The following is a 25447-nucleotide window of genomic DNA, read 5'->3' as shown; positions in this document are numbered from 1 at the left end:
CCCCCGCCCTCACTTCATCTCAGTTTACGTACATGAAGTTACACTGTGGGTAAGGCTCTCCAAAAGTCCTGCCTGTGTTTGTATTATTTTTGCTGCCATTGTACACTGCTCTCCAGACTTTTATCAAAAACCATTTAGTCCACTAAATTGTTATGTGAGCTCTCCTCCTCAGAGCTCATTAAAAGGTAAATATTTAGACTGCTACTATCCCTTAATTCTACCAACAATGATCAACCAAGAAATATATATATAGCAACCAAGAAATTGTATATTCATGCAAAGACAAGCCTGATTTATGTTATCATATAGTAGCTGAAAGACTGAATAAAACAGTGACAGCTTAAGGACCAGCTCAGACAGAACGAGCAGCAATAAGTACAGTAGCTCACATACTACTCTTGTATTTTTATTAAGCTTCTGCTAGATCCAGAAGAGCTGAAAGAAGAATATAATTCAATAGCTTTAAGTTCTGCATATATCTGTAAAATACATTTCACATCTCAAGTATTACAGACTGGATCCAGAGCTGGATCAACTTGTGCAATGAAGTAGATCTGCTAAAAGGAATGAACCTGAAATCATACTGAAGAATACAGTACTTCACCATGACTTGTAGTATTCATATCAACATTGGCCCCCTTGCAGTGGGGTCGGAATTAGATGATCTTAAAGGTCTGCTCCAACCCAAACCATTTTATTAGACCTGAAAGCTCTGTTCTAACACCCAAAAGACATTTCTGATTGGAAAGGCAGCTTTGTGAAACAACACAGGCAGATAATTGTGATGGTTTCCAGATGGTGTAACCTCTGAAAGTTCCCTGCCTTATCTATCATCAGCTACCTCACATCAAAGCTTGCTCTTTACAATGTATACATAGGTAAGAAACCAAATAATTCTCCTCTGAGAGGGAACACCATATTGAGTCATACTTCAGAAATATTCACTGTCTTGAAATAAGCACTTAAAAAAAAAATGAAGAAAAAACAATATATAAGAAAGTAATTGAGTTTGTATCAGTACAAAGAGAATGCACTGCTTTTTCATATTCCAGAAACTTGAACTCACTTTCTATTGCAATATTTTGTAGTTTTCAGTGACACACTGTGCTAAAGCCACTGACTGATTACACATTTGAGATAAACAACTATATGGTTCTCTTAAACCTGGATTAAAGATGCAATTGAAAACCGAAATATACTTAGAGTACTATGATAAAAAGCTTAAAAAAGATGACCTCTCTTCACAATTCATTCACATTTTGGCATGGCTAAAAACTCAACTTCAGACAAAGCAATGAATTAGTTTTTTGGAAGGTAAAGCAACCAAAATTAATAGCCTAAAGCAAACTGCTTTGCCACTACAAAACAGTCACAGAAAGTTGACAGCACCTTCTCATCCCTCTTAACAATACACCCTTTTCCAGCAGAGTGAAGTAGAACTGTAAACTGTTGGCAATGAGAGCATGTTTGATACTTTGATACAAGTTAATGTTCTAGCACAATGTACCATGAGTTCTCAGAACAGTCCTACCTTCCCTCAGCAAGATTACACAAAATAGATGGCATGACTTTAAATGACCGTTTTGTTCCTAGAAAAACATTCTTGTCCAATTTTGTACACCGATCTGCAGTGTTGATCTCCAACATGCCCTTAATTACAGGGCAGGAACCTGGACTAGGTTCCTTTCCAGGATCCTTTCCAAATTGAATGATTCTGATATGGTTCACTCTTCATATTCACAGAAACTTAAAAACAAACAAACAAAAAATACATAAGAGACAAAAAAACCTAAGAATAGAGTTTTACCCATGCTCTTGCATGTAGTTTTAATTAAACATATTATTGCACTTCAGAAATTTGAGCAATCTGAAACAACTATTAGAGAGCACATACAACAAAAAATAACATACAAACCAGTATTTTCTTGGCTGCCTCTCCAGTAAATTACTTCAAAATATTTAGTGAATTCTCATTTTATTTGATTGCTTCCATTCTATACACTGGATTTGCAATTCACATTATTTCCAAATGAAACCAGTTCCCAACTTCACTACACTTTCCACTTCAGCACTTACATATTTAAAACACATGGAAGTTTCTTTAATAAGAACGCAGACTTGCAAATGATTTCAAGTCAGAGCTTACGAATAGCAACACTTCATTATTTAGCCATGACTACTTTCCTTAACAACACAGACCACACAATGCTTGAAGATTAAATGAACATCAATTTACAGTATTCAAAGACTTGCCACAAGAAAGTGTGAAGAAGGTTAATAACCATTCATGTAATTTAGAAGTGATTCTTCACATGCTTGCTTTATTTGCAACCAAATATTAAAACCATCCTGTTATCTCCCCCAAGACTTCATCATATTTATTGATGAAATAAAGGAGTACTTTATTCAGAATGATAAAAACTAATTTCCAGACCAGCCTTGATTTACTGGGGGAAGAGGGGAAAACGTTACATTTCAGTAGTTATTTGCACATGAATAGACTTAGATCTGCTTCACAAAAACATCTAATCCAGCAGAGATCTTAAGCAAAAGACATCAGTGCTAAACTTTAAGTAGCTAATTTTGTATGCACTCCTTCAATCTAACAAAATGAACTCTGAAAACAGCCAGTTTCTCTCTTATGCTTTCAGTGTATTTTGAACATCGACACTTCATGTATTAGCAAGCTTATTCTACTGTTAGACGAAGTAGCAGAATGAAACTGAACTGAAGTTACCAGTGGAAAGTTTACTAAGAATGGCTCTTACACATGCACACACTGGTTTCTAATTTGCTTTATTCACACGCTTTATATACTGTAAGCTTTGTGAACAAACTATAAGACAACTACATACTACATTCCGTGAAATTTTATCCCCAAGTTTTTGTTATTCCTGTATGCAGCAAAAGATTCACCTTCTGCTACACTGCAGCAAAATGTCTACAGACCTGTAATTTCAGTGACTTGTGTCTATTTAACTTACTTTTACAGTTCCATTTTATTCGCAGGTCCATTAAAAGTGAAGCTGAAAACACTTTAAAAAGACCAGTAAAGTCATCTCCCACTCCAAAGTTCTTACAACTTAAGAAAAAAAACTCTTTAAACTGCCTAGCAGTCCAAACTATCAAGTGTGATGTTTATATAGCAGAGATTATAAACTCCTATCTATTCCTTAGTTCAGCTAACTGGTAAGAGGGAAAGTAAATCCTCATTCCAGCCATATCTGAAATCTGATCCCCTTGTGCATGACTGCATATTATATTTATCACTTTCAATTTAAATTGTACTTTTGAATGATATTTAGAAGTTTGCATTTTTAAAACACGCTTTACTATGTAGGGAGAATCCACAGTGGATTCTTTCAACTTCATTTTTGACTTAATTTTTAACAATAAGGTACAACTGTATCATGTCCACTGTGATAAATCCACACCTGAACAGATTACGAAACATTTTGAAGCAGTGTCGAGTAAATGATTTTGGTGAGCTGTAAAACAGCCACATGCAAGGTATACTGTACCACAACAGATCCAAATCCTTTGTAAAAACCCAGCATTCCTTCTTCACGTTTTATAGTATTAATGCAGTCTCTCATTCCCTCATACTGAGTATTGATGGGAAGCACTTCATAGCCAAGGTCTGTATTGTCAATTATTGTGCGTGTCCCTTGAATATGAAGGCGGTGTAAAACTGTTTCCAGTGGGTAGAGCATTACATCAGCACAAAGGCTAGCAGCAAAGCTAGCAATAAGTTCTGGAAAATACGCATCCAGCATGCTCTGCACAGAAGTGGAGCTCTCTGTTTGAAGGCTGTGGGAATTCTCTCTTTTCAGAAAAAGCAGAACAAGCTTCTGGACGATGGAACTGATGACGTAGTGAAGAACTCCATGTAGAGCAGTTGGAAAAATCAAGACCATCAGAGGAAGGAGGCGCTTGCTGTGGGGTACTCCCATACCTACAACTCTGCCGATTCCTTCTTTCACGCAGTCCAGAATGCCAGGATTATCTCGAATGATTTCACTCTACAAGCACAATGGATTAGTTAAGACTTGCGCTATTTCAGAACCACACTGACACCTACCCCCTGCTGAGTTTTATCTTAAGATAAATATGTATTTGCACACTATTATGTTTAAGCAGCTATACTGAAATTTCAAGTTCTTCATTCATACTCAATAGATTCAAGTCAATTTGCTTTTTTTTTTTTTTTTTTTTTAAGAAAAAAAGTGAACCCATCTCAAAGGAACTGAAATGCAGATCAAATGAAGAAATGTGTGTTATTACCAAAGAAATACAACTTTCAGCCTGTCATAGGAAATATTAGTATGGGTATGCCAAAAAGAGAAACTAATTTGAATACTTCAGAATATTTTGCTAATCCAGTCCTTAAGAATAAGCAATACACTATAAGCTCTGAGATCTCTTCCCCTTGTTGCTACTGTCACTTCAAACTGTGCTTAAATTTGTCACAGCACGCCACCTACTGGCTTGAAATGTAAAAGACAAAAGCTGTAGCAACTACAGCTTAACACTGCTATTTCAATGAAGTGTTTCTAACTGTTAATGGTTTGGTTTATCAAAGATAACATAAAATTTCTAGAAAAAAAAAACCAACAGTCTTTAATCTTCATATCTTGTAATTTGTAACTGTTCTCTTACAGCACATGGATAATGTAAAATTGCTCCAAGTTGTCCCCTGCATTAATGGATAGAGCAGAAATAAGTGACAAAGGCTAACACTAAATCTTATGACTTCCTAGTTTCTAGTTTGAAAGTCAGTGATTATGCTTCCAAGAACTGGATAATACATTTAATACAGCACAGATACATCTATTCAGTAAAATATTTAAACATGACTAAAATTCTGTCAGATCTCAGTAGGATTACTTTCATATAGAAAGATTTACACAGATGATCACTTGTTTAAAAGATCTGGGAAATACTGTTTTGGCCTTTTGTTTGTTTTTGCTTGCTTAACAGAATCATCACAGAACAGCTTGGGCTGGAAGGAACTTTAAAGACCACCATGTTCCAACATCACGACCATGAGCAGGGCTACCACTAGCCTGCATCACCTTCACGAGAACTCACTTTACAGTTAAGAGTGTCAGCAGCAGCAAATATACTTTCATAGTAAAAGCAACTAATTACACAGAGATATCCAAAAGAGTTATCCTGTACTGTAGTTAAACCTTGATTGTTTGAATGCAACAACTTAATGAAATTTAAGCATTATACTTTAATCTGAACTGTTACAGAACAAGTATCCTCAGTGACATTCAAAACTTTCCTGAAATTTGTTTTGATAACTAAAAAAGAAAAGCATTCCTTGGTATTCTGACCATCAAAGCTGAATTACCAAAAAAGCTTTGTAATCATTATGATGAAGGGGCCAGAAGTCATACTTGCCTACCAGGCCTTTTAAAATCCTTTATATGGAAAATACTTGTTTAGAATATGTCTTCTAGAACGCATAAGTGTAATTTGCTCTTCCATAATACAGACTGTTGGAACACTAAGTGTTTTTTACTTTACTAGATTTCCACTTAAGACAGCACAATCAAAATAACCATCATATTAAATACATTTTACCGGAGTTAATAAAACATACAGCCTCAAAACCAATACAACTACTGCAACAAATCTGAATGCAAATCCAAACATTCACTTCTCTAAGTAATCTAATTTATAAAGAAAACAATAGTACCTTCAAAATGATATATATATAAATTACCTGTACAGTTTCAATCAGGCTTGCAGAATAAAAAGGCATTGCTATCACATGTGTTAACCTGTGGAAATTAACAAAATGCAATTACAGTCATGATAAGATTTCAATTTTAGTCATATATGCATATGAAAGCAGATGGTTATCTACCAAATCAAGCATAAGGCAAAATAGTAGCTCAAATACTGAAACACATGTTAACAAGTCAAGATGTTCAGAAGTTCTGTGGAATTCTACTCTCACATGATAGATCAAGTCTCAGATATTAAAATCTAATGAAAGAAACCGATCTTTTAAATTATCCTGTCTCTATAAAGACACAAGAATCCAGAAGAAAGAGAACATTCCTGAAACACAACCAACATTGTTGAAAAAATAAATCAGAGTTTGAGAACTACCACAAGCATCCTGTCAAGTAACAATACTTGCAGATTATACTGCTATATATTTACTAGCTACTACTAAATAATTAGTAACAATAAATGCCATATTTACCCTTTGAGCAGAAGGTGTCCGCCTATCTGTCTGAGGTTCCATTTATGTGAAAGCTCTCTAAAAAGTAAAGTTATACATAATACAGTAAATCCCACAACAGTTATTCTCAAGCATTTATTTCACATTTATCAACTTTTCATTCTGGCATTCTACTGTTAGTCTAGAGATTCATCTTTCCACTACAGGAAATCTTTCAGTCACATGTGTAATTAATACATCGCAGTTAACTTTTAAGAACTTAACCAGGCCTACTAGGTTGCTTAGAAAAACTTTCAATTATTAGTAAGTCTCTGGAAGTCATTTTCAGGAAGAAGTGGAAACTTCAGCATCTCAGACTTTCCTTACCAAAATATGTTCTTTATTGCATTTTGAATTAAGTTACATTCATTCTATTTCTTGAAGTTATTTTTGTCCATCTGTTTCTTTCTGAAAAACCTACATGATATTCTGATAGAGTCAGAAAAGACCAGTCTCTAACATACCTCACTGAAACAAAATTCATGTGCTGTGTATTAAGGGATTACTTTTTTTAAAGTCACCATTAAGTTAGAATTTTCTAGTTACACATTTCAAGATATGAGTAGTAAGTTAACTACAGTCAGTTTGACTAAAATCTCACAATAGCTCAATATGACATTCAACAGCCATAATTTGGTAAATACCTACAATGTTAAGATATTTCTATCAGAAATGTCAGAAATACTCGAATTTTAAAAACTGTAACATTCAGCTTCAGTTATCATCCAGTCAGACCTGATGACCTCAGAGGTCTTTTCCAACTTCAGTGATTCTATGAAATATGCAATGAGTTTGTCTAGTACAGAACAACATTCAACTTGCCACGCAAATGTTAGCATGCATTTCCAAGCCCCCTTCCTACAATGAGGGAATGCTGCAATACAGTACTGAAGACGTTTCATTGCATCCTTTGTTCTTTAAAGATCTAATTAATTCCACTTATGGTGGAACTGTTGCTAAAAGAAATAACCTCCACCTCCCTGCAATGGCTCAGTGATGCACACTACCACTCAAGTGTCCAGTAGAAAACTGCATGGGCTAATACATATACAAGACAATCATTTTTGCTGGATCTCTTCACCAATTTAGCTGTGACTCCTTATATTCTGTGGTGGCACAAGCTTGGAGGCAGCACTAAGAAGTCATAATCAGAGTAAAGCGTACATGCCTTGGAATTTCAGTAATGAGAAAGCTGAGCAAATGGCTTAAGTATGAACCCATGCAACCTGTTTACTAATGCTTTGATAATTGCTAGAACCTGCAAAAGTCTGACTTTTATTAGTACGTATGTAACTGTTATAAACACTATTTGATAAGTGTTATCAAAGTGGTACTTTGACTAAGCCCACACAAAACTTTTAAATTTAAAGCTGTGTCCTTTAAGCACTAGGTTTCTGCATGTACATTAAAAATGGGAACACACAGCCTTCTCAGTGCTATGACAATTCTTAAGCCCTTTGGTCAACTCAAACTTAAACAGCATTAAACACAAAACATGTTTCTACTTCCTTAACACATTATCCAAGAAAGATCTTTATCACTTCACTGGCTTCAGTTTGTGCTCTGTGACTACTCAGTAACTTTTGCTAACTTTTGATTAGAGAATCTTAGAATCAGCAAGGTTGGAAAAGTCCTACAAGATCATCCAGACCAACCATCTGCCTATCATCAATAGCTCTCACTAAATCATGTCCCTCATCACAACGTCTAAATGTTTCTTGAATACTCCCAGGGTTGGTGACTCCAAAACAATGTGCAGTGTTATTTTTATAGTAGACCAAAATGCAAACATACATATACTGCATCCAGAAAGCCCCTTACTACTTAATCACACAGTGACCTTTGCCAAGACAGTCTCACTGTGCTGAAGCCATCTACTCAATGTCTGACTTAATTCATATTTCTCAAAAAAACCCTTAAATTACTAACACTTAAATGTCAACATTTTGTTAGAAGCAATAAAGATCCACGCAATACCTTGGTAAAGGTGTGAATTCACTGACGATGCCTTCTGTTCCCAGGGCTATGCCCTGAACAATGAAAGTGCTGCCCATTCCTTTCCAAAGAGCTCTTGGACCCTGTGTTTTGAAATATCACAGTTATATATGCAGTTATATTGAAGCAACATAAAATATTTTCACTGTTACTCATTTGCATAAAACCTAAACAAAACCAAGCTGCATAGGATCACAATCCTATAATTAAACTTCAAGACCATCAAACCAGGAGACAACTAATTTTCAACTCAAAAGAAACACGCATCAAACACCCTTAGAGGCCACTGTGTCACAAATGTAATGACATTTTCATTGGACAAAACATGCTCAGGATGTTAAGATATACTGGTTTTTACTGCTCTCTGATTTGAGTATGAGAATTTCCATTCTCCTCCTTCTCCTCCACAAGACTACACAGAACTGGAAATTCATACAACACTGTCTTCAGATGCAGTTACTTAACACTCCATCTCTCTATCCAAATAAAGCTTCATTATTTTTAAGTATCCTAACAGGAAAAAAAAAAAATTGTTTTGAGGGCCTCATTTTCTAAAATACACAAGACTCCCCCACAAAATAATACACTTCATCAGAAAATAATCATTACTTTCTGAAACATTTCTGTGATTATAAACAACTCCTTACAATGACCACATTTTACCATCAGTTGCACAAATAAATGAAGATGCCAGTATACAGATGTGCTATGGTAACATTCACTGCTTTGATGTAACCTGACCCCAATACTGACCTGTGTCTTATTGATGTTGTACATAAGATTGACAATAGTAAATGGAGTGAGATGATAATTCCGAGCATGATAATTAACCTGTTAAAAATATAAATGACTACAGTTTTATAAAAGCACAAATTACAACTTTGAAGAAAAAAGCATTTCCAAAATAGGTATCATCTCTTAAGAAGTTATCTAAAGTGACCAATATATGAATATATTCTCACTGAAATTCAGAAAAACGAGCTTAACTTTTAGGTGTATGTATAGTGCAAATGTAAACAATGAGGAAGCACAGAGAGGAAAATACTTAAAATAAAATATCGTGTTAGTAACTTGGGTTTGAAAGATGCTTCAGAGATGCTGAGGATCTCAATTGCTGTAGTTTATTTTCCATTATCCAAACAAAAAAAGAATGCTCAAGTTAAATTTTAGAACAGAAAAAAAAATGCACACTGGAAATAGAAATATAACAATGTATGCTGCAGTATATACATAAGAATTGTAAAGTTTCCTTATAAGCTACAGAATATGACAACGACATCACAGCATAGAAAATAGAAAAGATATACCTGACACTGACGACGCAGAACAATGCAAGGATGGGCCAACACATTTTCTGTAAATAAGCTTTAAAAAAAGAGAAGTGTATTCAAAGCACTGAAAGCAGCTGTAAACTTACAAAAGAAGGCTTGTTATTATTCCCTAACAGCATCAAATCAGATCATTACTAGAAAAAAAAATGCATCACCTTGCATATGGATAAGGCATTCTGAAGGGCTACCTTGTAGCATGCCAATACTACAAATGAGTAAGTATTAAAAACACCCAATACACACATTCACAATGAAAAACCCCATATATGTACATACGTTGCTTCAAAAGTAATACCTCCAATTCATGTCCATGGAAACCATAACAGATGCAAAAAGCACAATAACATTATTTGACAGAACAAATTCCCAGTTACAAAATGCTATTTTTCAATATAGTCACCATCATTAGCAGATGAGTTAATTGATACGTAAAAGCTGTGCATGGTGGTCCAGAACACGCCTTGTCTTTCACATAGTTGCTAGCACTGCTGAAATGTACCACTCACTGTGCTCATATCTACAGTCTGGACTTCATAAACATTCAAGAATATCAATGACTGTAAGGTTCACTTTCCATTGCCATACCACCACCATCTGCCTCTGTTGTTGCAGGCCAAGATAATAAAATCGGAGGCATTACTTTTGGAGCAGCCCTTGTATATACATAAGTCTTTTTAAAAGGCAAAGCAATGCACCATAATTCTTAAACCCTCCCTCTGCCTAAGACGAGGAAACAAAACAAGTCAGAGGCTGGATATTGAACGGGTTACTTTCCAATTTCACATTAATTCTGTATACCACAGGATTTATAAATGACCTTATATAGGAAAGGTAGAGAATTGTCATAACAGCTACTTTTGAATTTCAGTCACACAGTTTTTCATCAGAAGCATCCTCCTTCCTCAGCTGAGAAACAGTGCTCAGACTAAGAAAAATCTCTCAATTCAACATAAAATCTCTGGTCACAGCCACATAGAAAGCTTGTCATCTGAAGGTATCCAAGTGGTAAGAACACTTATCTGCATGTGGTTCAAATCTGGTATAAGGAATAGAAAATCAAGACCTACAGTCTCTGCATAAGCAATCCAGGTAACACCAGTGACTACCAACTCGGCCATTTGGAGCTGATTTTTAACAGGAGGGATATTACTCTGGATAAGCAAGTATTAATTGGCAAAAAACAATTAACTTTGAAATACATGGTTCCAAAGGAAAACAGTAGCATGCTAACACCTTCATGCTGCTGAAGGAAATGAACATGATCCTGCCATATGGCTCCACTCTTTGCTGCTGTCACCTGAGTTCATTAGTTTCATCACATTAAAAAGAAATTAAACAACTCTTAACATGTTTGGCAGTTTCCTTGCACCTCAACATTAATAACATGGCTGAGCAATGAGCAAACTGAATCACTGCAAGGGAAGCAGTGAAAGAAAGGAGACAGGTAATGTCATGAGATGAGATGACCTAATTTAAGCAACTCCTTACTTGCCAGAAATGGTCACTCCTATTTCCTCTTCTTTATCCCTCCCCCCTCCAGTCCACTGTTGGCACTACTTCTAGGTGACAAACTGGCTCCTGCAGAGTCAGCTCCCAGGTAAATCAACCTGCCTCACCAAAACAGCACAAAGTCATCCAGCACTTTCCCTGATTTGTTTTCACTTTAACTGCCTCAAATCAGTTAAAAGAAGTTCTGATAGTTATCAAGGGTGACAAGAGTAGGGGAAGGAACAAATCAGGCTGGAAGGTCTTTCTCTTTTAGTAGAAGTACTTCAAAAGAACCTCAGCTGCCCAAAAATGTAAGATGCAGTTTCTTATGCTGAGCTAACTGGGCAACTAACACATGTACTCTAATTTCCTGAAGACAAAAGCACTTTTAGAAGTTTCACTTGCAGGTACAGCAAATCTCACTTTCCACAAAGAATAAGCCTTCTTTTATTCATTACTTTTTTCTACACAAGAAAGCCAGCTACCACCCTTTCGTAAGATCGATCAGCACAGTGACCAAGAAAAATCACATCAACTGAGCATGACTGAGCATGAATTCTAAAAAAAAAAAAAATTAAAAAATCCAGTTTATTACAATACCTAGACTAGACAATTTTAGGTTCTTATAACAGTATTAAACACTTTAAATCCACTACTTTCACAAATGTTATTCATAGTCAGTATTACCAAAATCATAAAATCAGACCAACTAGTTAGGTTAACATTACTGATTCAAACACACGAATGTTAAAGCTCATTCTTAGGAAATATTCACATTACTTAAGTATGCTAATAGAATGAAGAAAACACTTCTGTGCTATTCTCAGATTGCTATTAAGTTTTAAATTTATTGCTCCCAGCATAATTATGAGAAAAACTTAATAACAGAAACCTAAATGGTTTTTAAATAGCAGGTTTGTACAGGCACTTCAACTGTATAAGTCTATAGGCATAAAAAGAACACAGATAATGTATGTGAGGATCATAAAACAAATATAGCTTTACTATATCATAACTGCTTGAAAGTAATACAGAATTCTTACCTTGCAAGGCCAATTCCAAAGCCTGCAAACCTGTTCAACTGCTCTGAAAGAAATAAAAATAGATTATATAGCACAGAGGGGAGAAATGCCAAGCAGATCATTTGAAAAAACAAAACAAAACAACAAAACGCAACAAGCAGTCCCAAATTATTTTATGCTGCACTTGACTCAAAAAGCCACAGCTACTAAACCACATTTTTTTGGCCATTCAGCAAGAGAAAATATAAAAAAACGATTCATCCAAGAATACCTGTACTTTGGACTGCACTTGAATTTGTGCACACTTTCAGAAACAACACTTAAAACAACTACAGGAAAAAAAAAAGGATATAAAATGAACAAGAAGTTCATTTGTGGTGCTCAGAGAAATGATTTAGCAGGGGGTTGTTAGAGTTAGGGTACTATGGTTAGGCTGTGGTTGGACTTGATGATCTTTAAGGTCTTTTCCAACCTGAGTAATTCTATGATATGATAAAATTGAAGCTTTTATCTAAAAAGACTAACTTCATTCATGGCAAGTTTACAGCAAATCAGAAATTTAAATTTAGCTATTTATGGCAGAATTAACTTGAAAACCAAGAACAGTAAAAAGAGAAACTTTGGAAAAGGTAATAAAACAACATCATGGGTTTTCAAACCAGTTTTGTAACCCCACTCCTCTGCTAAAAAAGTAGTTACTGAAAAACACCAAGTCTGCCACTAGAATAATGGGTTCAATTACCTATTTGTTACTATATATTTACACACTAAAGTACTAGTTTTAAGAAGAGCTTTAAGAAGAACTACAAACGCAACTGAAATTTAATGTTCAAACTGCTGGGTGAATTCAGACTTTAACCACAGATAGTTCCAGTGGAGATCCAGAGACACGGCAGCTCTACTGCAAGGCACAATAAGCCACTCTCTACTCACAGAGGCTGGACTCAATGATACAGCAACTCCTTATCAGTTCTTTAACATGCAGAACCAACATAATGACTGGGAGTAGATAGGACAGGAAAAGGTATGTTCAGCACATCTATGAAGAAGCAGTGTTACACAGTACTTCCATCAGTGGGGTTGTACACAGACAACCCTAAAATCCAGAGTATTGCAAGTTGAAAAAAAAGACTCACCCATTAACAAATTAAGTTTCGACTAAACCAGCAGTTCACAGAATCCTTAAGTGCATATAAACTGCTCCAGATCATCTTTTAATTAAAGCAGCCTACACTCAACAGCCTAGATATAGAAAGTTTCTCACAGTTCACCTCAACCTGGCATAAAAAGACACTCTGCTTCTAAAGGTCTCTACTATCTCATACAGAAAGGCCTCGAATCAGCCGCCAGCTCTTCACTTCCACGCATGACAGCCCTTATCACTCCCGCAGTCGGTGCAACAACCCTCGTACACTTCAGCAAAACAATAAAGCGACCGGAACACAGTCTGCAACATCAACACTAAGCAACAAAACACTCCATCCGACCCACCGCCACCTCCTACCCTTACAGAAAGCGGAGCACGCCTGCAGGGTATCATTTACACGGGCACAGAGGAGCCGACCGACCACACTCCGCTTAGCCCGGAGTGGCAGGCTGCGCTGGGGCACTCAGTCCTACACGCACGGAGCCTGGCTGCGGGCAGCCCTGGGCCCATGGCGGGCACACGGAGGTCAGCGCAGCGCACCCGCGCGGCGCACGCCCAGGCCCAGTCCCAGTCCCACCGCCTGCCCGCCCTTGCCCGACAAGGAGAGGCGGACAGGGCCGCGAGAACGGGCAGCGGGCCGCGCCGCTCAGCTGGGCCCTCCCTTACCGGCGCCAGGCCCGCCCGCCCCGAGGCTGGGCTCCTCGTTGAGGCCTGCAGCCCCAAGCGGCGTCCCGGCCCCGTACGGCGGAGTCTTCTCCCCCCAGTGCAGGTTGCGGCTGCCGGGGATGTCGGGCGGGGTGGTCACCCAGTGACCCATCTCCGAGGCGCCGCCGAAGGGCCTGACACCGGGGCCCGGCTCCTCCCGGCCGCCCCCGCGGTAGCCCAGGCCATCGAAGCCCTCGGGGCGCCGCGGGTGCATGGCGGGCCGTCAGGAGCAGCAGCTCAGCCCGCTCACAACCGCCACTTCCGATCACCAGCGACCAACCCCACCCCGCTGCAGCCGAAGGAGCGCCATGTGATGGGGGAAGAGGCGGGGCCGGCAGCACGGTGTCCCAGCGCCTCTTCCTGCGGGGCTGGGCTGTTCTCGGGGAGCAGAGGAGCGCTGCTGCCCCCTGCCGCAATGGAGGAGCAACGTTGAGGACAGCGAGGTGATGGGGTCGCTCGCTTGTAAAGGTGGCGCGGGTGAGGGTGTAGGGCCTTGTCCGGTGTTGTTACCGGCCTGTTACGCCGCTCGGCCTGCTGCCAGCCGGCTGGGTGAGCCGGCACCTATTCTGCCCTCCAGCATCTGAGAGCCGCGGGGTCTGGAGTTGAGAGACCCGGCATCGTTCAGCCTGGTGAAGACTGAGAGGGGATCTCACCGGTGCTTGCACATATCTGAAGGGCAGAAGGTTAGTGGGTGGGACCCGGCGACGTTCAGCAGTGCTCAGTGACAGAACAGTGACAGAACAGTGACAGAACGAGGGACAATGCAAACAAACTGGAATGCAGGAAGTCCCATGAGGGAAAACTCCTTTGAGGGTGATCGAATACTGGATGAGGCTGCCTAGAGAGGCTGTGGAGTCTCCTTCTCTAGAGATGATCAAAACCTGTTATGTGCGCTTTCCTATATAACCTGCAGAAGGGAACATGCTGTAGCAGGGGTTTGGAATTACATGATTTCCACAGGCCCCTTTCAACCTCTGCAATTTGCAATTCTGTAAGAGCACCAAGAGCTGGGGCTTGGGCTGACCTGCACTGTTAGCTCTTTGCACACCAGATTAAGCTGCATTAATCCTTTCACATCTAAGTACAGGAATGCTCACTGTGTTTTGCTGTCATGCTGTGCTAAATCTCTGCCTTGCCAGGTTTCTTCTCCTGCCATTAAACATTAGCTCTGTTTTACCAGGGAGCCTCAGCTGTTCCTGATGACTGGGTGAAGGGTCAGTGTCCTTGCTTGGGTAGGGAGAAACTTGCCTGGAGAGCTGCAGTCCCTCTGTCCTGCAGCAAGAGAAGGCCTGCGTGGGTTTGCTGCCTTCCTTTGGGCCATGACACTTTCCCACTATATGCAGGTCTGCTGCAAACATGATGCTTTGATCCTGTGAAGACTCAACTTTCCCAAGAGGCAACAGCCAAAACACTGCAGTTTGTTTTAGGTTTAGAGGTAATTTCTATCTTAAAAACAAAGTGGATTTGTGTGTGTGTGTGTGTGTGTGTGTGTGTGTGTGTGTTTAAAACAGGTCCAGCCTAGTTCTGGTCAGTAAATATTGGTATGAGCAGCTCTTTAAGGTAAGTGATGATCTAGCAGGAGATGGTTCTGGGAATTACAGGAATAGAAAAAACACTCAGAAAAGTGTATCAGAAAAAACACTGCACTCTGCACAATAGGGTAGTGTTTTATCAGTTGTTGAGTAGGACTAATGGCAAAACTTATTCACACAGAATATGGAAGAAAGAGTCTTATACCAAAGAAAAATGCAGTATTTTGTATCCTTTCAAACACCAAAAAAGTAGCAAACTGCATGTATGAAGTCAGACTTGTTTTTTTGTAAGGCAGGATTAATTGTGCCTGTATGCGTGTGAGAGGGAATGAAAATGTCATGGATAAACACTATCCTTTCAAATATTTTTATGTGCACCTGCCAGCTACTGTATCTTTCCTTCCTCATAAAAAGAATTTTCTGGAAGAGTGATTCTTCCTTTTCAGACTCTACAAGAATATTTAAGGAAACTTCCAAGGCATTGCCTTACTTTACTTTAGCTAATATTTCTGTAATGTCATAAACGTTGAAAGAAAATGGCACCCTGTGATTAGGATGATACCTTTGTAGGAAATATGACCTCCACACTTCAACTTAAGTCTCCTTCCAGCTTTTGCTTCAAGGAGGGGGAATCTGTGTCATTCAGAATCTTGTATGCTAAATATACAGATGCATCCCAGGTAGGGGCTTATCGTCAACTCTTTGTGCACTTAAGTAGCTTATTATTAGCCAGTGCATTCACAGGCCATGCATCTGTACTTTTGGAGGCTACGTGCAGAAAGGCTAATCATTCAATGAGAATCCACTGCTATTTCACATGTAGGCCTTCTGTGTATGTCTTGTTCATTATGCATAAGAAAACATAAATTAACTTTTCTATCTACACATATCTAATACCTAGTTTCTGCTGCTTATTTGTTCCAGAGTAAGTGTGGGTTTTTTGGTGGTATTCAGAGATCACCTTCCTGCCTTTTTGCCTTCATTCCTACCTGCCTTCCTGCACAGAAGTCAATGAATCAAAGAATCATAGAATGGTTTGGAATGGAAGAAATCTTAATGATTATATAGTCCTAACCCCTCTTCTATGGGCACAGACATCTTTGATTAGATCAGATTGTTCAAAACTCCATCCAGCATGGCCTTTCTCATATCCTGCCTGTGAAGGGAGAGAGAGGTGACCAGATCTGCAAATCTCCTCAGTTAAATTAAGGTGAAACAACATTCAAGGTCCAAACACAATCTTCAGTTTTAATGAGACTCTCTGTACTAAAATTATCTTAAAAATATTGGCTCTCCTAAAATATACCTGTCTAAGCCTTGTTGCTAAACTTTGTGACTTTATAAGAAATCAAAATAAGCCTTACATTACTTAACAACTGTAAGAAGGAAAAGAAAGAAAACGGGGGAGATGAGGGGAAGGGGGAAGGAGAGTGAGAGAGACAGGGGGAGAGAAGGGAGTGGGTGTGAGAGAGAGACAGAAAAAGAGATCATCTGGGTTCCAGTGTTGTTCCAGCCAGAGTGTGTGTGGGGTTCTTGATCTGTGAGAGGTTCAGAAGTTCTGAAGTTTCAAAGTATTGAAGTCTTGAAGTCTTCCTGCAAACTTTCCTCAAACATCCTTTTTTGCCTGCTAGATTTGTGATGTTCATCATTAGCAAGTCCAATGTTGATTAGTTCACTGATAACAAGTGTGCTGTCAACAACTGCTGGAACAAAATGGAATTTTGAACAGAGCATGTCTGTCTTGTTTCCACAGACATCCCTCTTCTGACCACATCTTCAGCCATTAATCTGTTGTCATGGTCTTATCTTGCAAGTGTTTGAGACAATTACAGACATACCATAGATAAAGTGTTCTTTGTTTGGTATATCCTTAGAACACTTCCAGGGATGGAGTATCCGCAGCTCCTCTGGGCATTCTGTACCAGTGTTTCAACAACTTATGAGTCAGTAATTTCCTCCTTACATCTAAATGTGCCCTCTTTTAGTTTAAAACCATTACCTGTCACTGCATGCCTTGATAAAAGGTTTCTCCCAATCTTTCTTCTACAACCCCTTTAAGCACCAAAAGACCACTGTAATCACCTCCCTCAACCTGCTAGTCACACTTCTTTTGATGCAGCCTAAGATGCAGTTGACCTTCTGAGCTGCAAGCACACCTTAACATTGAACTATTGACCACAGCTCAGAATGTGACCATCCAGCTAATTGCTTATACAATAAGCTATGCTTCTGCCAATTTCACATCTCTTCAATTTAGAGACAAATATGAAACCCAGATGTGCAGGGATAGAATCAGAGAAGCAAGGTGCAGATGGAGCTGAACTTGGCAAGGAAAGTGAAAAATAACAAGAAGGGCATAGCACCTGTATTCACTGGCTCTTATATCACTTCGAGAAGGAAATTATCATCAACGCACTTCAGGAACCTCCTGATTTCCTATGTTCTGCTGTTTTGTCCCTCAAAGACAAGTGCAGAAAACAGTGGACAACCCCTCTCCTTGTCTAATGACAGTGCTTGGTTGTGTGCACCCCCTCCAGATGGCTCTGATTCAACTTGCCATCAGCCAGAACCCCCAGATCCCTTTCCATGGGGCTCTCCAGCCTCTTGCACCCCAGTCTGTAGGTACATGCAGAGTTGCCCGATTCCAGGTATGGAATATAGGTTGTATAGTGGCAGGTGCCTGCTTTTTCCTGCGAAGTCCAGAACAGATTCCACTCCCACAACACAGCAGCAGCACTGTGTTGCACACACCTGCCACACTCTGCAGTCAGAGGCTGCAAACTCCCTCTGCATTCATTACAGCGGTTGCACAGCTGCTGAATTTTGCTCTGATCACACAATCTACCAATTCCCTGCTCCTATCTACTTCAGCTTTACCCCACTCCTTGTGCAGTAGGAGTTAGATTTTTAGTACATCCAGGGACGGGAACTCAACCACCTCCCTGGGGAGTCTATTCCAGTGTTTAACTTCCCTTTCTGTAAAGAAGTGTTTCCAAATGTCCAACTTAAACTTACCTTGATACAACTTGAGGCCATTTCCCCTCGTCCTGTCACCTGTCACCAGTGATAAGAAACCAGCCCCACCCTCACTGTAAGCACCTTTCAGATACTGGAAGAGAGCAATAAGGTCTCCCCTCAGTCTCCTTTTCCCCAGACTAAACAGCCCCAGCTCCCTCAGCCTCTCCTCAGAGGAGATGACAGAACAAAGGGCAGAGATCTGTGAGTTAAACTTGCCCATGACAGGATAATGAATTAGTCTAGCTTCAGGGTCAAAGGCAGGAGTCTGATGTCACTGGTAATCTCCTGTGATTTGCACTCCATGCAAAATGAAGCTAATCCTTGTGCCTGATGGGTACTTGAGGCCAATATCATCAGCTGAGCAGGTGAAATTGGAAAGGACTGCTAACATATTCCCTGGCACCTAAGCTCTCCAGCAGATTATGTTTTCTGTCACCACTTCTAGGATGTCTAGTGGAACATGGGGAAGTTGTGCTAAACACTGCCATGAAGGGCTGCTGTGGGTGCTGCAGAGCTCATTAGGGCGTAGGTTTTCTGAGACTGCTTTGCTCTGCTGCAGTTCCTAACGTGTCACTATTTTATGTCCTCACCTGAAGAGTGCTTCCTTATCTAATGGAGGTCTGGAAGCAGGAAAAATATACATGTGCACAGAGAGGTTTGCGTATGAAAGTTGTTATGCTTCTGATATCCCTAACATAGATATTCACAGCAGTTTTATTTATTTATTTAATTTGGTAGCATGATCCTGTAGCAATGCTGAGGATAGAGGTATCTCCTCTCCAGTCAGCTTCCAGTCAGTGAAGGCTAGTAATACATGCAGGAAAAACATCCCAGTATAGTTGCCAAGGTGAGTGAAATACCTCAGAGATCCTGCTTTTCCATGCTACTTAGTCAAGTAATTTATTTGTGTGTTTGGTCTATTAATCTACCAAGCTGTGATGCCATGCTTTCTGCTTTATAGCTGTTAACTAGCTATCCTTGTAACATCATGCTGAGACTGAAAACTGATTATTCCCATGTTAGGAACTGGCAAACTGGCAGAGGTTAAATCTTTTCAAAGTCTCAACATAAGGCAGTGAAAGATTACCTGCAGTGTTAAAATAAATGACTTCATTATCTTCTGCCTTCAGGCTCCACGTAAGCACAACTTGCCACATTGGTCATCTATAGGTACCATGTGCTTTCATGTTCTTAGCATGTGCAGGACTGGAACATATACTTAACATTAAACTACTTGATATTAAACTACTACCATGTGTGTCTTTTCCATAGCACAAAAACCAGATTCTGGTCTTGCCCAGTTACTGGTACCTGGGATCTCTGTGCTTCCCTGTGATATTTTGTCATCTCTTGTGCCTATGATGTCTCCAAAATGCTGTGCTGCTCCCAAGGCAGGATGCTGGCAGTTCCTCAAAGCAAGCTGTTGTTGGTGGAGACATGCATTGTTACATTTTGCTTGTCCATGCTCATGGCTGCTTCTTCCCAGCCCTCCACCTACAATCCCTAATGTAGCTCTCTTCCAGTTCTGTAGCCCTACTGCTTTGGTCACTTTTTCAGGCAGCTTTTAACATTCTCAGAGACACCTAGAAAGGAGGCTACACACAACTGAAGGTATAAGGTAGTGATTATTAACTAATATTTAGAGAAGATAGTTTTTCCGTCAAGCTATTAACACACTATTTTAGCAAGCTTTTGTAACGAGACATAGTTACATGATAGAGACAGGAAATTTTAATTTGGCCCATGGAAAAACATGGAGAATCTTGTGTTTTCAACCCATCAATAAAAAGATCCATTCTCTGTGAAATGATGATTTATTTCTTTTAGCCTGATAGGTCAGTTGTGATAGTCTGAAAGAAACGTACTATTCAAAGTATCTGTACTTTCTATGTCATTTAGATGGATAATATTATTAAGAAACTGAAATTCAAGATGTGGATTTGTATTACATAATTTCTGCTTGCTGGCTGCACTGATGTAAGGTCTGTCCTGCTTACCCAGTCCCCAGCTATTCATCTCTATCTCCAGGCTCAGACACGATTTATGGTGCATCTCAGTTGCACTGGTATAACTGCTTGTGTGACTGTAGTTTGAGCTTAATTTGAAACAGAAGTGTCATGAATTTTGGTGATAACACTGAAGGCACAAATACAGCTTTTCAGAGTAGCTGAATATGAACATGCTCTATAGATCAGTAATAGAAGTACCACTAAAAGATGTAGGCACTCTTTGAACTTGCATGCACTCCAGTTTTCCAAAATATCATTTAGGAAGCTTCAAGCATAATGAAAAAAACACCATTTTCTCCAAATTCAATGTAAAAAAAAGAAGAAAGTTGGATAACTTATGTGACAAAGGCGTTCGCACACTGCTATTTCTCCATTTTCCAGCATGTAGGTAATGAGAAACATTCTGAAGCAGTACAGTGTTTCGTATTTATTTACAGTGAGGCCTGCACTGATTAGAATAGACTTTTTAATTTAATCAACAGAAGTACTAAAACCGTGCACATTAAAAATGCCTTTTGCTTCAGTTTAATAGCATTTCTAGTAGAGAAAAATCAATGCCGAACAAAGGAACTGTCTGTGTCAGCCTTATCTAAATTTGTTTGATCGTGCTGTAACATATATTTGAAGAGTACTTTCAAGTTGTAGAAGGAGAGTAAAGGTTAAGTATCAACAACAATGGGCAAGCACAGCTGGTGACATTATACATAGTTAATGATATTATATGGATGTCATGCTCTTCTGAAATTATTATCACAGTTTTGTCTTCAAAACACCGTGGTGAATTTGTGATAGGCTTGACACCAAATGTCACTGAAAATGAAAAAGAGAAATTACAGTTTGAAATGCGATGATGGAAATGCTGGGAGCCTATTATTGTCTGTCCAAATGAATGAAAGAAAGCAAATGATACATTTTTGCTGTCTTCCTTTCTTTTTGAATTAGTCACAGGCACGCTTGCAGCTAGGAGAAACAAAACAAAACCCACAAAAACAGAAACACGCAAAGGATAGCACACTGAAATAAAAGGTAATGTGCAAAGAACAGTTTTAGAGAGACTGGAGACATGGGAAATTGTAAAATATTGGCCTTCTGCTGTTGTGGTTACAAAGCTCAGATGATAGATTTGGACACTGGTCCAGATGAGGACACTGAAGACAAAGAGAAACTAACTGCTTAATATGCCTGGTGCCACTGTCATTGCCTCTTCTCACAACATAAATAAAATTGCTGTAGGAATCTTTGATTCATACATGACTTGAGATTCATTTTTACTTCAGGCACCTTTCAGATTTCTAGAGTCTGCATAAGTAATGATAGGTGGAATGCAGGTCTCTACGGCGAGAGACCTCTTTGTTTCTTCACCCCTGAGGATGGCTTCCCACCTGGGAGATGAAAGAGAAGCAGAAGAAATCCCTTCCGAACTTCTATACATCCTCTTTCTCAGTTTTTGTACTGTCCTGCAGGTCCCGGAAAAGCTTCCAACTACTGCTATGGACACACTATGGAAGGAAGTCACACCTGGTGCCTTGCAGGGTCTCCTGCAGGTGTTTGCTTTCTCATTTGGGCAAGTTTTAGTGGAATATAATGCAGAGTAGCACAGAGACACAAAGTACAACAGAACAGTGATATTTGTGCCACCAGCTTCGGCACCACTGGCTGCTTTTGTGATCATCTATGTCCCCAGAACATGCAGCCAGGACAGGGACCTCTATGCAGCATGGCTAAGACAAAATCCAGACCATAACCCTCTTGCTGCCCTTTTTGTGCAGAGGCTGGGGAGGGTGAGCTGTTTCATCACAACTGGGTTTAGTATTCAGGTTTTCTCTCACTTCATTCCTCCTGACTTTACACCCAAACAGGTAACGCTTGCATTGGTCTGCATCTGGTTCTCTTTCCATGCCTTAACAGATGTAGGAAGCCTCTGACCTCCTGCATGCTGTCTCCTTTTGGTGGCTGCAGTTGAGTAGCAACAGCCCATCCATTTGCTTTCTTCTGTCTTCACTATCCTGCTAAGCCCACACAAAACTGGAGCTGCACATTATGCCTCTGATCCCTGGATGGTCTTCAAGCATGATTACCTCTAATTTTCCTACCTCAACAGTCTGATTTTCCTAATCAGTTTAGAACTGAATATTATCTGCTTTTTGTGTTAAATAAGCTTGAAATGCTATTATCACAGTAAGAAACTTGCATCTAGTGACTAAGGCAAATGAAGTCCACTGGCTGCTTGTATTACTCGCTATTGCTAATTTCAGTTATTGCTATCTCACTATTACTTTAAATAATACCACAGCTACCATGAGAAGATATTTGCCAGGTAACATAGAATGACTTCAGAAAGAAACTTCAGACTTTACTAATACTCCCATCTGACAATTCTCTAATCTTGTCACATCACTTACAATGCTCTATAAATTCAACTTGTCAGCATTCCCTGCCACTGCTTAACACCAGATACCTAGCTCTTGCAGTAGTTCCTTCAGAGTCATTGTAGAACAAACTTGTGCTCTGCTTCTTTCATAGGCTTCTGATTCTGTGTAAATATGTATTTGCATAGATTTACACAGGCTTGCAGTCTTTCTGAAGCCAGAGTAATTACCTGTTCATAAATATTTATAAATATGTGAATGTTTTCGGATAGCAGGAATTGAAATCTAGTCTGAAAAAGGTGAGTTATCCCATCCACTCTAACTTCATGAAGTCCTTCAGGATAACAGATTGATCCATCTGTATACCTGCACTCTGATGTAATTACTTAAGGAAATAATTATTCTTAGTTTTGTGAGAGAACCTCTTGAAATTAATGGAATTGTTCAGAGTCGTAAAATAAATATATTCCCATAGAGTCACATAGGCAAATCTAAAATACTTTTATGAGTTTATTGTGAAAGATTGCTCTTCTGCACTTTAAATTATTTTGTTTTCAGATGTAATGGATTTTTACAATAAAGTGATTGAAATCCGAAAGGAGAAATATACAGCAATATTATGTGAAACTATCATTAATCTTTTTTGCAATAAAGAATTTACACTTATAGAGTGCCTTTAGTATATCAGCTTGCAAATACTGATTTGCCACAGGAATATACTTATTAGCAAATGTATGTGATATACAGCTGTAATTGATTATAGGATCAATTTAAAAAAAAATAAATTTTTTTTTTTTTTTTCTCTAAAATAGAATCTAGAAGTTTTGAAGTTATTTCTCCTTGTGCCAAAGGGTCTCATTGCACTTGAGGACAAGCTATCTGATAGGCTTTCTGAAAACTTCACTGGTAAGTCATGAGGAAGGTGAGCAAAACTGCTATTTTGGATATCCAGGGGGCAGACTTTGAACACTTCAAGACAGTGACAGGGAGGGTCCTTTGGGATTCAGTCCTGAAAGGTAAAGGTGTCCAGAATTGCTCAGATTAGAAAAGATCTTAAAGACCATCAAGTCCAACCACAACCTAACCATAGTACCCTAACTCTAACAACCCTCCACTAAATCATGTTCCTGAGCACCACATCCAAGCAATTTTTAAACACATTCAGGGATGCTGACTCAACGACCTCCCCGGGGAGGCTATTCTAGCGCTTAACAGCCCTTTCTGTAAAGAGTTTTTTTCTGATATCCAACCTAAGCTTACTCTTTTGTGAGCAGAAACTGCTCACAAAAATCCCAGGACAGAGCCCCAGGCAGCCTTGGCTCTGGGCAGGGTCTTGGAATGGGCCCACAGGATCCTAAGCCTCAGCTCTGCAGGTTTCTGGAACTGCAACAGAGCTGTGATGCCAGTGCCTGACCACAGCAATCGCAGCTTTAAGGGCTGGGAATTCAGTGGGAGCACAGTGTATTCCACTCAACCCCTCTCAGAGGAGAACAGTCACATGCTCAGTACAGTACTTTCATGACATATCATCCTCCATTCTTTGAGGACATCTTGCTGTTTCATCAGTGAACTCTGTGAAGGGATAGAGTGCACCCTCAGCAAGTCTGCGGATGACACAAAGGTGGGAGGGGTGGCTGACACACCAGAAGGGGATTCAGTGAGACCTGGCAGGCTGGAGAGTAGAGCAGAGAGGAACCTTATGAAATTCAACAAGGGCAAATGAAGACTTCTACAAGTGGAGAGGGATAACTACATGGATTAGTACAGGCTAGGGGCTGATTTGCTGAAAAGAAGCTTTGCACTGAAGGACCTGGGTGTCCTGGTAAGCAACAGGCTGTCCATGGGACAGCAGGGTGCCCTTGTGGCCAAGAAGAATCCTGGGGTGCATTAAAACCAGCAGGTCAAAGGAGGTGATCCTTCCCCTTTACTCTGCCCTTTATATTTGATTTATTACTCTGCCCTGGTGAGGCCACATGTGGAGTGTTGTGTCCAGTTCTGAACTCCTTAGTTCAAGAAAGACTCCTAGAGAGTCCAAAGGAGGGTGACAAAGATGATAAAGGGCCTGGTATATCTTCTGTGTGAGGAAAGGCTGAGAGACCCAGGTCTGTTCAGCCTGGAGAAGAGAAGGCTGAGAGGGGATCTTATCAATGCTTGTAAGTATCTAAAGGACATGATTCAAGTGAATGAGTCCAGGCTCTTTTCATTGGTGCCCAGCAACTGCACAGGGATCAGTGGGCAGAAACAGGAACACAGGACATTCCATAGTAACACAAGGAAAGACTTCCTTACAATCAGAGTATGGAGCACAGGCACAGGCTGCCTAGAGGCTGAGGATTCTTCTTCTCTGGAGATACTGAAAACCCATGTGGACATTTTCCTGTGCAAGCCAAAGTCCTGTTTCCTGCCAAAGTTCAGCTTATATGCAGAAAGTTTAGAATTCTTACAATTTATAATAAAATAGCCTAATATTCTTGCTTGAATTAAATCCTTAAATCTCCAAATCTCCATTCTTTTTTTTTTTTTTTTTTAATTTTTTTCCCTGGAGGTGTCTCTCTTGAAACATATTACAATATTTATAATTCCAAAATTA

At 39.5% G+C, this 25447-nt stretch overlaps 1 protein-coding gene across 1 annotated transcript; it reads right to left on the bottom strand.

Moving 5' to 3' along the window:
• Window positions 1-1796: 1796 nt before the first annotated feature.
• On the bottom strand, window positions 1797-14212 carry SLC25A46 (solute carrier family 25 member 46). Its single transcript, XM_015849461.3, has 8 exons — window positions 13891-14212; window positions 12099-12141; window positions 9544-9601; window positions 8990-9067; window positions 8219-8319; window positions 6224-6280; window positions 5735-5792; window positions 1797-4022 (listed from the first exon to the last, which is right to left on the bottom strand). The coding sequence occupies exons 1-8, from the start codon at window positions 14141-14143 to the stop codon at window positions 3444-3446; spliced, it is 1227 nt and encodes a 408-aa protein (XP_015704947.1). The 5' UTR covers window positions 14144-14212; the 3' UTR covers window positions 1797-3443.
• Between the last annotated feature and the right edge of the window lie 11235 nt (window positions 14213-25447).

Source organism: Coturnix japonica, chromosome Z (assembly GCF_054131305.1).
Source record: "Coturnix japonica strain WE chromosome Z, WE-NBRP24, whole genome shotgun sequence".
NCBI lineage: Eukaryota > Metazoa > Chordata > Aves > Galliformes > Phasianidae > Coturnix > Coturnix japonica.
The sequence above is the reverse complement of the archived record's forward strand: the minus strand, read 5'-3'. Positions and strand labels throughout refer to the sequence as shown.

Excerpts from the sequence above, each read along its gene's own strand:
- SLC25A46 (XM_015849461.3), bottom strand. The coding sequence starts at position 14,143 with ATGCACCCGCGGCGCCCCGAGGGCTTCGATGGCCTGGGCTACCGCGGG. Across the intron at positions 9,068-9,543 it reads TTCTGCGTCGTCAGTGTCAG|GTTAATTATCATGCTCGGAA; the intron begins GTATATCTTTTC and ends TATTTTTAACAG. Across the intron at positions 5,793-6,223 it reads GGACACCTTCTGCTCAAAGG|GTTAACACATGTGATAGCAA; the intron begins GTAAATATGGCA and ends TAATTTCCACAG.